Here is a 13680-nt window from a genome sequence, read left to right as displayed (position 1 = left end):
GAAGCCTCTCACTCCCGAAACTGGGCAAGCCCACGCTGTATCCATCTCTTACTCTACTTAACAAACAGATGCTGGGAACAAAGTGAGAAATAAGATGCCATGGTCCCTGCCACCATGAAGCTGACATTTTTGTAAGAATGATAGTATTAGCTAGTACGGAGAAGCAGAAAGGGAATAAAGATCCTATATAACAGAGGGAAGTAGTCTAGTTTGGGAGGCATAAGAAAGCCTTCTTGCAGGTAGTAATATTTAAACTAAGAATAAAGGATAAGAATGTGTTGCTCAGATTAAGAATGAGGAAAGAAGTGTACCAGACAAAGAAAAAGATGAGCAGTAGCCCTGAGATAAGAGTGTGTGTAACCCACTGAAGGTTATGAAAGAAGAGCAGTGTGGCTGGAAGGTGTAAGTGAGGAACAGATGGGGGAGATGACGAGGCTGACGAGGTAGGCAGAAGCAAATCTTGAAGCTATTATAAGAATTTGGAACTTCATCCTAAAAAGAAAGAGAAGTAATCGAAGGAGAGTAACATGATCAGATCTTTGAATTTAAAAGACTGCCATGACTAAAAGGTGGAAAATGGATGGAGGTGGCATCAGAACAGAGGTAGTGAGACTAACTGGGAAGCTACTGTAGAAATCTAGGCAAACGATTCATACAGGGCATGAGACAGGGAAAAAAAATTAAGAGGACTCCAGTTCTGGCTCAAGGAACTGGGCACTTAGCAATACCATTTACTAAGCTAGGGAACAAGGTGGGAGACTTAAGCGTGGGCAAAAAAAAATAATAATAATAATAAGTTTTGAACATGTTGAAGGTACACACAAGCAACCAAATGGAGATGCTATAGAAGAAAGTGGATATATAGGACTGTAGCTTAGGTACAGAACTAGGTTGTCGGTAAATTTGGGGGGAGTTAATCTATCAAATGGAACTGAAGCCACGGAGTAAATAAGATTGCCTAAGAAAATGTGTAAAATGAGAAAAGAAAATGTCAGAGCCCTGAGGAACCTCCACATTTGGAGGTGAGCTAGAAGAGAAAGAACTAGTAAAGAAGATGAAGGAGCAGTGGCCAAAGAAGGCAGAGGTCAAGGAGAGTGTTGTTCCAGAACGACAATGATAATGATGAGACTAGGATGGTGATGATGAAGTTGCTAGCTAACGTTTACTGTGAATTAACTCTGTGGAAGACTCTGTGCTAAGTGACTCACATATGCTATCTCATCTAATGATTACAACAGTCCATGTGGTAGGAACACTACTATCCCCATTCTGCAAGTGAAGAAACTGAGGCACAGATGACTTAATTAATTTGCCTAAGATCATATATCTAACTCAATACATATTTTTGGATGGATGACAGAAAAAGAGTGACAGCAAGGATGTGAACAACTTGTAAAACAACTTTGTCACAGAGGATGACAGGCTGAGTAGGCTTTTTGTTTGTTTTTTAAGATGAGAGAAATTTGAGCATATTTAAATGAGGGATATTAGGAGATTATCCAAGAGTTCAGGAAAACCTTAAAAAATTGTGAAGTAACTGAATGTAAGAGAAAATTTAATTAATTAGGAAATTAATCAATTTAGGAAAAAATTACAGTATACCAAGAAAGTAAGGATACAAAGGGATTTTCTCTCTCTATGCCAAAGTTTTTTGCTCTGTAATTTAAGGGGTTGGGGAAAATCAGCAATTTCTAATCACTATCAAGAAATTCCCTTTAATTATTTTCCTACATGATCTCTCTTGGTTATTTCACATTTGGTTATATCACACACACAGGAAGTCACATATGTCTGATTACTAAAATAATCATACCTAACAAAACAGCTTAGTTGGGAAATCCAAGGCTCAGGAAGATTCAGTGATTCATATAAGGTCACTCACGTATTTTTTAAAAGAGGATGTCATTGTCTAAATATGAAGAAACTGGCCCAAATTAGCATAGGGAACCAATGGAATCAATTCCAAACCACACACCAAAAGTAAAAAACTGAAAGATTTTAGAAGGATAATGAAGAAGACATACTTTTTTTCTTCTAATTAGAAAAAAGAAAAAAAAAGCAATAATAAATCCCAGAAAATGGGGGAAAAAAACCACACCTGTATAAAAAAGTCATGGTCTAACCATGACACAAATTAAACTGGCATGACTTTAAGCAACTGGTATTGTACAGGAGAACCAATCTGAACATCACACTATGGTCATTCTTTTTGAAATGTCACAGAAACATTTTAACACCTTAAAAAGTTAAATGGGAAAAAATGTAATCAAAAGAAACGGCTATATAAGGAGTGAGTCAGAATAGTGTAATGATGAAGAGCACGGACTCTGGAGCCAGACTGCCTGGATTCAAATGATGGAATGCCTCAGGTACTAATCTTAATATATGAACTATCATAATAATATTGTACATCCTTGATAAAGCTACCACAAGCATTAAATGAGTTAATATATGTAAACAGTAAATACTTAAACTAGTGTCTGGCACATAGTAACATTTGTTTGTATTTGCTATTTATTATCATTATTATTATTATTTGATATATGGATAATGAAGCATAAAACCAATGGGAGAAAATACAAAGATTTGATCCACTGGAAAATACAAGAACCCTAACATAAATGTGCAAGGAGCAGAAATAAATAAAAAGTAGAAAAACATATAGATAATAAAAGAAATGCTAATCTCTAAAAAAAAATTGAGTTATATACACCAATATGGATAATACAAATATAATGTCATGGGGGGAAAAAGCAAGAGCTTATCAGCAAGAGCTTATGGAAGTTATACAGCAGATAATACCATTTATGTAGTGTTCCAAAACATGCAAAACTAAACAATAAAATATGTAGGGCTACATCTATGGTGAACCTATAAAGAAAGGAAGAGCTTATCAGTTATCATTTGTGTTAAGTGATAATCACAAAATGCATGACTGTGAGTACTTCTAAGTAAAGGGAAGATAGGACTGGTGAAGGTCACAGCTTCAACATGCCATTCCTGAAGCTGAGTGGGGGTACCCAGACTTTTGGAAATTATTCTTCATACCTTGCATAGGCGTTATGTATTCTTTTTGTGTGGGTGAAATATTTTATAATAAAAAGGGAAAAACTTACTAATACATTTTAAAGGCAAGAGAAAACTTCTTTTAACCTCTCAAATTAGTAAAGTGTTTTTTCTTTAAAGCTAAAGGGAAGAGATTTTCTTCTTTAATGATAAGACCAAATTAACTAGTTTTAAGAGTTAAATATATTTCTAGGATGGTCAAAGGCAAATTCCACGGGCAGTGTACCCTGATAAAAGAGGACTCCCCATCTGAGATGTGTCACCACGCCTAATTAAGCAATGCTTAGCCGTACCTTTAGAACAACCAACATAATTTCTCCTGCTTAATGCCATTACTTTAGATGGGATAGCTAATATGATGCTTCTAATACATTGTAACCTATCCTCTAAATCAATACTAAATCTTTAAAAGGGTTATGTAACTTTGCTTATGGATCAAATTACACTAGGCTACAAGGTTCAAATATAGGATCTTAGTCTCAGAATAACCTTTATATTTAGTTCCACAAAATAAACAGCTTGAACCAAACATAACAAGAGAACACAATTTTGCATAAGTTATTAATCATGTCACTTCCATTAAAAATTATGAAAGGTACTTGAAGACTTTTAGACAACCCAGAGATTATAGAATCATTCTATAGAATTATGGAATCATTCTATAGAATTATAGAATGCAAAAGGAACATCAGGTATTGCCCATCTGAATTCGTTCAATTTGCAGATGTGAGAACTGAGGCACAGAGTTAAAATGCCTTAGGCAAGAGCAGGACTAGGAAACCCAGTCTTCCAAGTCGCTATCCAGTGACTATGCTGACTCCCCTGTGACATGAACATATACACAAGAATGCAGATATGCTAATGAGTCTGCAATTTTTCAACTGATTCTGCACATAGGTAAACACCCTCTGCCTTCACCCCCCCCATCCTCTTCCCGGCCCCTTAGGGTGATCTGACTAGAAGGCATATTCACACACAAGAAATCAGGAACAAGGACAACGATGCATGCACTTTTTCTTTTTCACGCTTAACAACTGTCAGCCTAGAGCTCCAAGACCACTTGTGGCCCCTCACCCACTGTCCTATCTATTCTCTTGTACTGTGTACTGGGAGACATGGCCCTACCTTTCCTTACTTCACACTAGTAATCTAAGATAAAAGAAGTATCTACCTACAATAGTCACTATAGATCTCTCCCAACAGCAACCAAGCCCAGATTCTCTCTCTCTGACAACTAAACACAATAGAAGCAAGAGAAATGAAAGAATAATGTAAAATTCAGGGCTCTAGGATTTATACAAGGGCTGTCCTGATATTTTTTAAGGACTCTAACATGCAGCATGGGCTTATTTTCAATGTTGCCTTAACATATGTTCTGAAGGACTGGCTGGTTTTGTTTTGTTTGGATTTTTGTTTTTGCCTTTAAATAAAATAACTGACCCAACAAACCATAAAAATTCACTGTGTAATTTATAGTAATAGAAGATAGTTATTCCATGGCCATAACAGAGACTGCAGAAGATATGTACTTGCATGCAAATCATCTACTAATTTTCACCTTTATAATAGCACGATAGCCCTAAAAATGATGCTTATATACCTGAAAATATAATTTTTGAAAAGTGTTCATGTACTAATCCCTGAGACTACATAATAGCCAGGCCTTAGCATAAAGTACATTGCCTGGCATAAAACAGGCAATTGCTGTTGAAAGAAGATGTTGAGAAGTTTTCCTGTCATTGCAAAAGTTCAGCTACAGCTCAAATTTTCAAACAAAAGTCTCCCCCACGCTCTAAAGGGAGACGACAAGGAGTTGCTGAAGGTTGAGACCAGAACCTCCCTGAGAGGATCCACAAAGCAAGAAATCAAGTGTTGTCTATAGACTCTGTGAGTCATAATTTCCACATATGTGTACTTTCCAAACATATGATAATGCTTTTATATTAAAAAAAAAAACTCAAATTTTTACAGTGGATTTTTGCTAGTATTTTCTCAGTCAACAGCTACTAAAAGCACAACTACTAGCACATGGGAGGGTCCCCTTTTTTGAAATGAGTTAGAAATTACTCTTAATCCTGTATATTGAACATAAACATGTCACTTTAGACGAGCATTAGGAACAATGTACTATTTTTAGAAACTTAGAACCAGGATAGACCGTTGGTCAGGAAACTAGGCCCTGAGAACACATTTCCTCTACCAGAAGTGTTTCTCTATTTCACCTGCAGTCATCTCCATAATTTACAAACCTTTATTTACAGTCGGTGCAAATAAGTCCTCTCAATGAAGTATTGGGTTGACCAAAAAGTGCCTTCGGTTTTTAAGTAAAAATAAGAGCCTCATTTTTCATTTTCACCAAGAACTTTATTGAACAATGTATTCATCCTTTTGTTCCACTACCTTCTGCCATTTTTCAGGCAACTTCGTAATTCCATCTTCCTAAAACTTTTTATCTTTTTGAGCAAAGAACTGTTCCAGGTGCCTTTTACAGTACTCCAGGGAATTGAAATTTTTTCCATTAAGAGAATTTTGTAAAGACCGAAATAAATGGAAATCCGAAGGTGCAATGTCTGGTGAATAGGCGGATGAGTCAGAACTTCCCAGCTAAGCTGTAACAGTTTTTGCTTAGTCATCAAAGAAACATGTGGTCTTGTGTTATCCTGATGGAAGATTATGCATTTTCTGTTGACTAATTCTGGCCACTTTTCACTGAGTGCTGCTTTCAGTTGGTCTAACTGGGAGCAGTTGGAATTAATCGTTTGGTTTTCTGGAAGGAGCTCATGATAGAGGACTCCCTTCCAATCCCACCATATACACAATATCATATTCTTTGGATGAAGACTGGCCTTTGGTGTGGTTGGTGGTGGTTCATTTCGCCTGCCCCACGATCTCTTCCATTCCACATTATTGTACAGTATCCACTTTTCATTGCCCGTCACAATTTGTTTTAAAAAGGGAACATTTTCATTATGTTTAAGTGGAGACTCATGTGAAAATATGGTCAAGAAGGGTTTTTTTCACTTAACTTATGTGGAACCCAAACATCAAAGCGATTAACATAACCAAGCTGGTGCAAATGATTTTCAGTGCTTGATTTGGGTATTTTGAGTATGTCAACTATCTCTTGCATGGTATAACATTGATTGTTCTCACTTATTGTTTCGATCTGCTCGCTATCAATTTCAGCTGGCCTACCTGACGGTGGAGTATCGTCCAGAGAGAAATCTCCAGCACAAAACTTTGCAAACCACTTTTGATGCGTTCCATCAGTCACGGCACCTTCTCCATACACTGCACAAATCTTTTTCTGCATTTCAGTTGCGTTTTTACCTTTCTTGAAATAATAAACCATAATATGCCAAAAATGTTGTTTTTCCATTTTCAATATTAAAATGGCTACACAAAAAATTCACCAATTTTGATGTCTTTCTTAAAATGCACGTTGATAATGACAGCTGTCACATACCTCTAACAAAATTGTTTCGAATGAAGTTGAAGACAACTAAGTGCTACTAGAGCCATCTTACAGAAAAAAACGAATGAACCTTTTGGCCAACCCAATAAATTCCCTCCACTTTCCTTCAGAAAGTCAGGTACAAGAAATCGTCTCGCTGCTTCCAAATCAGCACACAGCTGGGCAACCCGATTATACAAATGCCAGGTCACAATGCTGCTCCAGGCTACCACAGCCAAGCATCAGAGTCAGGGTACTGTGGCCAGGGTGGCCAATTCAAGTGCAAGAACCTTGCAGGTGACACTTGAAGAGATAAGAGAAGCAAAGCATTCTGTAAGAAAGGGGGAGGGATGTGATTTATTATAAATTATTTTATTATAGATTAGGAAATGGTCAATAATTATTGTATGGATAAGAACCTGACCATGGCAATAAAAACTGCCCATAAAGGACAAAAAGAGCCAAAGAGTCCTCCTCCTGGTGGGAATCGTATCTGCTTCACATTCTTGGGGAACGTAAAGGGAGGAACGGGGAGGAGACTGAGCAGAATGTGTGTTCAAGGCCAACTGAACAACTTGTAGGAGGCCCAGAGCACAGAGGAGCTTGGTGATGATGAAGACTTTTAAGGAGTTAGTCCCTTACCTTAAGAAGCCACGGGAGGGGGTTAAACAAAGAAGTAGTAGCAACAATTCTGCAGGTTAGGAAGGTCATTCTGGCTGCAGCACCCTTTGTCCAGTGTTTCCCAGGCACTAACTGTGGAGGGAGTAAATGCGGTGTCCCCTAAACAAGGAAAGATCATGGACAGAACGCCATGTACTACCTGGGCATCTTTCAAAGCCAGACCAAACTATATCTTCTTTATGATACTTTTCCTGTGCCCTTGCTCTTACTCCAGTTGACAAATTCTTCTTCTCCCCTTTATTTTTAACCTCCCTTACTCACACACGTTTTATCTCCAGCTCCAATCTCTCCAGTTACAGCCTCACATTTCTAATTCCACCACACATCTCCACATGCATATTCTTCCAGTGCCTCAAATGCAGTAGATCTAAAACACAACTTACTTTTTACCCCCACCTATAAACCTGCTCTGAGTTCACTTCTTCTAATCACCCAGGCTTAACATCTTACCATCACCTTTTATCCATCCCTCTCTTTCCCCACATCCAATTAACTGTTTCTCTCTGTCTAATTTGCTTCAGCAATACTTCTCCAATCCTATTGTCACTACCCTAGTTTACGTCTTCATTCTCTAACAAAAACCCTTATAACTTTTCTTTATTAGTCCAATTGTTTCTTTCCCAATTCAATTCATCCTCTGAATTATTAGATAATATATCCCATAATTCAACTCTGATTATGACATTTCCAGCATCAAGAAAACTTCAATCTCATAGCTTACTAACCCAGTCCAAATTTCCTAGCCCAGCATTAAAAGCCTTCCATGTTCTAGGCCAAACCTTATTTTCCATCTTTATACTTTATTTTCCCACTATTCCCCCTCATATACACTCCAATTATTTTCAACACCTGCCCAATCTGATCTGGTAAATATTGGGTACTCGACAAAAGTTGATTTCCTTCCACATGAGTTTGCTATATTCTCCTTCCCCACGCCATCTCAATTTATAGGAAAACATCCTATCATTCTATATAGTTGATTCTCACACAGGAAATTAGCATATTCGTGGAAAAGCCTGTAAAATCTAGAAAACAGACAAGAACCCCAACAAAGAAGAGCCGTGTGACTGAGCTCCAACGTCAAAAGAAAAAGGTAGTGACAAGCAGGACGCCATAAACGCTTCAGAACATTTGAAAGGTTGAAAGCATTTTACCTGGGACAATGGATGCTAACAGTCTACCAGAGTTCTTCGAGATGATTCATCGGTCTCATAGAACTTACAGTCCAGTGAAGAATATGAACACATATGGACTTTATAATGCAAGATGGTAAAACCGTCCTCCAATAGAGGTAAAAATGTCTTAGAAGCATAAGGAAGTGAGAAATTCTAAGAGATGCAGAAAGCTTCACAAAATACCATGCAACAGAGACCAAAAGGACTTCAACAGGTTATGACAGAAAGGTATTCCAGGCAGCAGATAAAGGAAAGGTAGAGGTGGAAAATGCTAGAAGTGTGAGAAATAGGGAAAAAAAAAAAACCTGATGAACTCTGGGTGCCTAAACTATTACTATTTTGAAAGTCTCTAATGATCACTTACATAGTTTTAATGAATTAAAACTATGTTTTGGGCTTCCCTGGTGGCGCAGTGGTTGAGAGTCCGCCTGCCGATGCAGGGAAGATCCCAGCAGTGAGAGGCCTGTGTACCGCAAAAAAAAAAAAAACCCTATGTTTTACTTCAATTAATTCCTGAAAATATGCAGATGATTATCTGCAGGATGGATCAGTTGTTATTAAACAGGATATTCACAACTCAGTTGGATCCTGAGATGCGTTGAATGCTGAATGTGGTGCTACACTCAATTTACTCCCCAGAGCCTGGCTCTTCAGCATTCCTACAGCAGTATGAATGAACAGCTCTACATCTTAGGATCCACTGAAGGTGACACACTCTTCTATGCACACACTGCAACCAAGAGAAAATTATACACACATTTTAAGAACTAATAACCCCATAATATAAAATTGAAAAATGCAAAGTCAAACCATGTAAATGTTTGCACTTTGTACTACGCACCTTGCGTAGTACAAAGAAGTCTAGAATTAGAAGAGACCATAGAGAAAATCTAGATCAACCATGTGACCCAAGCTATGTCTATCAGGCTCTTTCTCTCAGGAATTCAGGGTCAAGGCTTATTGATTTAGTCTCTCCCTGTGCTTGGAACTGAGGGACACCTAAATACCCAGCAGCTGCTGAGCAGCCACATACAACTGTGAACACAGGAAAAAAAGGAAAAAAAAAAAAAGGTCAGCAAAGAGAGAACAATGAAGCAAAGAAATGCAAAGACTAGAGACAGAGAAAATTCCAGGTTTTCCAGTCCCTGGTCCCTAATAAGGTCTGCGTGCATTTGGCTTCCATCAAATCCCTGTCTTTCTTTCTTCTTCCTAAAAGTAGTTCAAGTTCATTTGTGTTACTTGGAACAGAAGCTTAAATGCGGCAATAACCAAAATCCTTCATAAGGTCAACTGGTTGATTTATTACTGATCTACCTTTCCTATACTTTCTTTTCATTTGTATTTCCTTAAAAGCCATAAATATGACTTTGGTATGCTATACAGACAAATATGTGAACAGAGATACAGGATTATGCTGAGCACTTTTTTTTGTGTGTGTGCTGTACGCGGGCCTCTCACTGCTGCGGCCTCTCCCATTGTGGAGCACAGGCTCCGGACGCGCAGGCTCAGCGGCCATGGCTCACGGGCCCAGCCGCTCCACGGCATGTGGGATCTTCCCGGACCGGGGCACGAACCCGCGTCCCCTGCATCGGCAGGCGGACTCTCAACCACTGCGCCACCAGGGAAGCCCTATGCTGAGCATTTTTAAAGGGAAAACCCGTCATCCCCAGGAAGGAGAAAACATAGGAATATTCAAGGTAAAGCCTTGAGATAATTGTACAGCAACCAGAGATGCTTAACAACTAGTAAATTAAATAGCTATCTGATTACCCTCCTACCCAAAGCCGATTTAATTCTGAATAAACCCGATGGGTAGGTCCAATTCAGTCTCCTCTAAGGCATGAGAAAAAGGTCATAACTGAATATAGGGCATTTCGTCTGGAATGCCCCAAGTAATTAGCACCCAACCACACAAAGTTTGGGTGCTCTCCAGTGGTATCCCTAGCCCAGACCCAAATCCAAAACTGAATATCAAACCATCTTAGGGCTTGGCTTAACTATTTACCCTATGACATAACCAGCCCTTCCTGCTATTAGATAAGGGGAAAAAAGTTAACAGAAGCTTAATATCATGGAACTCTGTCCAGGTGTGTGCATCTGTGTGATATGCCAGGTATCAAGACTTTCCTGAGACAGATCCAGTCTCCCCAAAGCTGGATCCGCACCCATCAGATCTGACTACAAGTAAAGCAGTTAAACAAGTATAGCAAGTCAGAGTTGACAATCAGAAGTTTGAACCAATGTAGTGGGTGGCTCTGCAGGATTATATAAACAAAAACAATATTACAGGATCCTAGAGGTGGAAGGGACATGGAGACTCTGTCCAACTTCATCATTTTACAGAGAAGGAAGCTAAATATCAAAACCAAATTTATCAACCAAATCCCTAACTATAGTAACACAGGTGAGATAAAAATCAAAGGGGCAAAAAAAAAAAAAAAAAAAAAAAAATCAAAGAGACTGTGACCAGATTATGACAGAATCAAAAAGCATTATTTCCTAAAGCTGCTCTAATGGTTGAAATTTTATTTTTAATTATAAAAGAAAAATTGTATTAGAAAAATCTATGAAAACTACTGTTGAGATATTTTTTGGATATTCTTGTTACTTAAGTTTAGCAAAAGGGTAAAGATTTCTGACCAAATGGGTTAACATTTCAGTTAAGATATTAGACCAAGCACCTTGAAAAGCCAAAATACTGTGTGTTGATTCAGAACCTACATGGTTGTATGCTTGCAACCTTGGCAGACAGGCAGTTTAGGCACTGTGACAAAATTCTCAATGGCAGAGAGATGCTTATTTTAATATAAAAAAATCCAGACATTTACAAGGGCCCTAATAAAAGTCACCAGAAATTAGACTAATATGTCAGTTGGGACCAAAATTAAAAGAATAAATCTTTAAATGGTCCAAATATAAACTTGGTTTTCAAAACTTCTGGCAAGGGGCCATAGTACTATGGATTTGGGTCTTCAAGGGCTGCTTGACCACAAGTATTAGGTAAGTCAACACATCACTGAGGGAGGGCAAAAAGAAAAAACAACAGATAATCTCTGGCAGTTACAATCTACCCTTCATCGTTCAGCACAGAATATTTTAGAAGACTGCTGATAAAATGTTAAGACAGAACCTGTTGTGTTCCCCAAGAAGTGCTACTAAAGTAACTCCTAAAATATAAATCCATTAAAAAGTAGGTCTTCTTGAAAAACAATATTAATTAGAAGCAAACATGAAATTGGTATTATTACTTAAATTAACATCGATAAATACTAAATATTTTAAAAATCTCCCATCAATCTGAATTGACAATTTTATAAATTACATGAATCCTGAAGATTATTTTACAGACAAAACTATTTTTTAAAACTCTATTTGCCACCAGCAATGCAAATGGAAACATGAAGCGATAGACCAGAGGGTGTTGAATATAATCTATGCTTAGTAGAGTCAGCTTTCAACTAATTTAAAGTCCTAGTTGTTAGCCATATCATATTTTGACAGTTTACTCTATTGGTGGCAAAAGCAAACTAAAATTTCCTAAGAAATCTCAACTCTGAGGAATTATATTTTCTGTTCTTCCATTCCAGATAAAATTAAGAAGTGAGATGACTAGATACTCATCACAAATATAGAAGTTCGTGCAATTTCACATTTACCTTAAACTCTACATTTGTACTTTGAAATAATTACTTTTTATAGCAATCTTATGTTAAAAAAAATTCCACACTGATATTTTCCACATGATTTAAAAGAAAACTATCTTTAAAAATCATCCTGTTAAGACTGCAAAATTACCCCCATTTGACAGCTTATATCAAACGAGCATATAAACCAAATAAGGCAGGAATGGCACCTTTCGATCATATACTTGTAAATAGTCCAGGGTGAAACTTAACAAACCAGACTCGGATGCATTTTTTTCCGCTCAAAAACAAAACAAAACTGGTACCTGTAAAATTCGGGGTTTTGCTCGGTTTTGGCCTATTAGACACCTACCGGGCCCGCAGGAGCCTGACCCCGCGGCGCGGGCTGCGGTGCGCCTCTGGGTGCACCCCTAGTCTCCGCGCGCCCACCGCTGCCCCCCCAGCCGCCGGACGCCCCACTCCCCTCCCGGACGCGCGGCGGGAGGCGCGGGCCTGGCTGGCCGTTCCCACGCGTCCAGGCCCGTTATCTGAGCGGCCGCGGCGGCGGGGCCGCCCCGCGCGGGGAAGGGGACTCCGGGATGGCCCCTGCCGCGGGCCCCACGCCCTCTCCAGGTGGGGGCGGCGTCCCTGCCCCGGCCGCCCCTCCCTCGGGCGCCCGCGTCGCTCGAGAGCCTCCCTCGGGCTCAGGTTCGCTCCCGGGACGGGATAAGGTGTCAGCCACGCTGCCAGACGCCTCCCGTCGGCGGGGGCGAAGCCAGCCCTGCCCTCCTTCCATCCGCCCCTCACCGCCCGCGCCCCTCCTCGGCTCAGGAGACGAGGTGGGGGGGGGGTCCCCGCAGGAGGCTGAAAGGGGCGCTGCCTGCGCTCTCAGGGGAGCGGAGGTCGGGGTCACACCTCAACTTGGCAGGGTCCGGGCGTTGAGGGCAGAGGCGGGGCGGGGAGGGAGCCCCAAACTCACCCGACTGAGCGGCTTCCCGGGCCGCGACCGCGGCCAGGCAGAGGCTGAGGCAAACACAGAGCGAGAGGGGGCGCGGGAGGGTCCGCCGCGGGCTCATGAAAGTGCCAGGGAGCCGCCGCCGCCGCCGCCGCCGCCGTCCGAGCCTCCCTCCCTTCCTCCCCGGCTCCGGGCGACGGACGGGGCGGCGGGAGGCATGACGGGAAATTCCTGGGCACTGGCAGCCGAGTCCAAATATGAGCATAGGAGACGAGCGAGGGAGGATCGCGGATCGCGCCCGCCGCGGACGCGGCCCGCTGCCCGGGCCTCGGCGGCCGCCAACTCCCTCCTCCTCCAAATCCTCCTCCTCCTCAGCTGCCAACCCTAAGGCCGCCGGCTGCCGAGTGCAACCGGGAGGTGTAATCCCTCTGACAGAGGGCATCCCTTTCCAGTGTTGGGGCCCAAGAGCAGAGCGGCGCATCCCACCCACGGGTCCCGCCTAAGACCCCTGAAGGGGTAGAAAAGAGAGGAACCACCACGAGGAGAACCGACAGCGAGCCAGGGACCCGCGGGAAGGCATTTAAGGAGTTTGAGAAGACTCTTGCGATGCCCCTAATCAACTGGGAGCTTTGTGAGTAAGTGGATAAAAATATCTGGCAAGTGCTTCTCTTGAGTGTGCTCAGGTGAGGCTGGAGCGGCACTGCCAGTTATGCACACACTCAGGTG

At 40.9% G+C, this 13680-nt stretch overlaps 1 protein-coding gene across 1 annotated transcript in view; it reads right to left on the bottom strand.

Moving 5' to 3' along the window:
• Positions 1-13219, bottom strand: part of MSRB3 (methionine sulfoxide reductase B3) — a gene marked incomplete at its 5' end in the record, with an annotated part of 164478 nt that extends 151259 nt beyond the window's left edge. Inside the window, 3 exon segments of the mRNA XM_082665631.1 lie at positions 12979-13061; positions 13064-13123; positions 13126-13219. Of these exon segments, the coding sequence (XP_082521757.1) occupies positions 12979-13061; positions 13064-13123; positions 13126-13219 (237 nt within the window).
• Positions 13220-13680: the final 461 nt, after the last annotated feature.

This window comes from Grampus griseus (assembly GCF_964374135.1).
Source record: "Grampus griseus genome assembly, chromosome: 11".
Taxonomy (NCBI): Eukaryota; Metazoa; Chordata; class Mammalia; order Artiodactyla; family Delphinidae; genus Grampus; species Grampus griseus.
The sequence above is the reverse complement of the archived record's forward strand: the minus strand, read 5'-3'. Positions and strand labels throughout refer to the sequence as shown.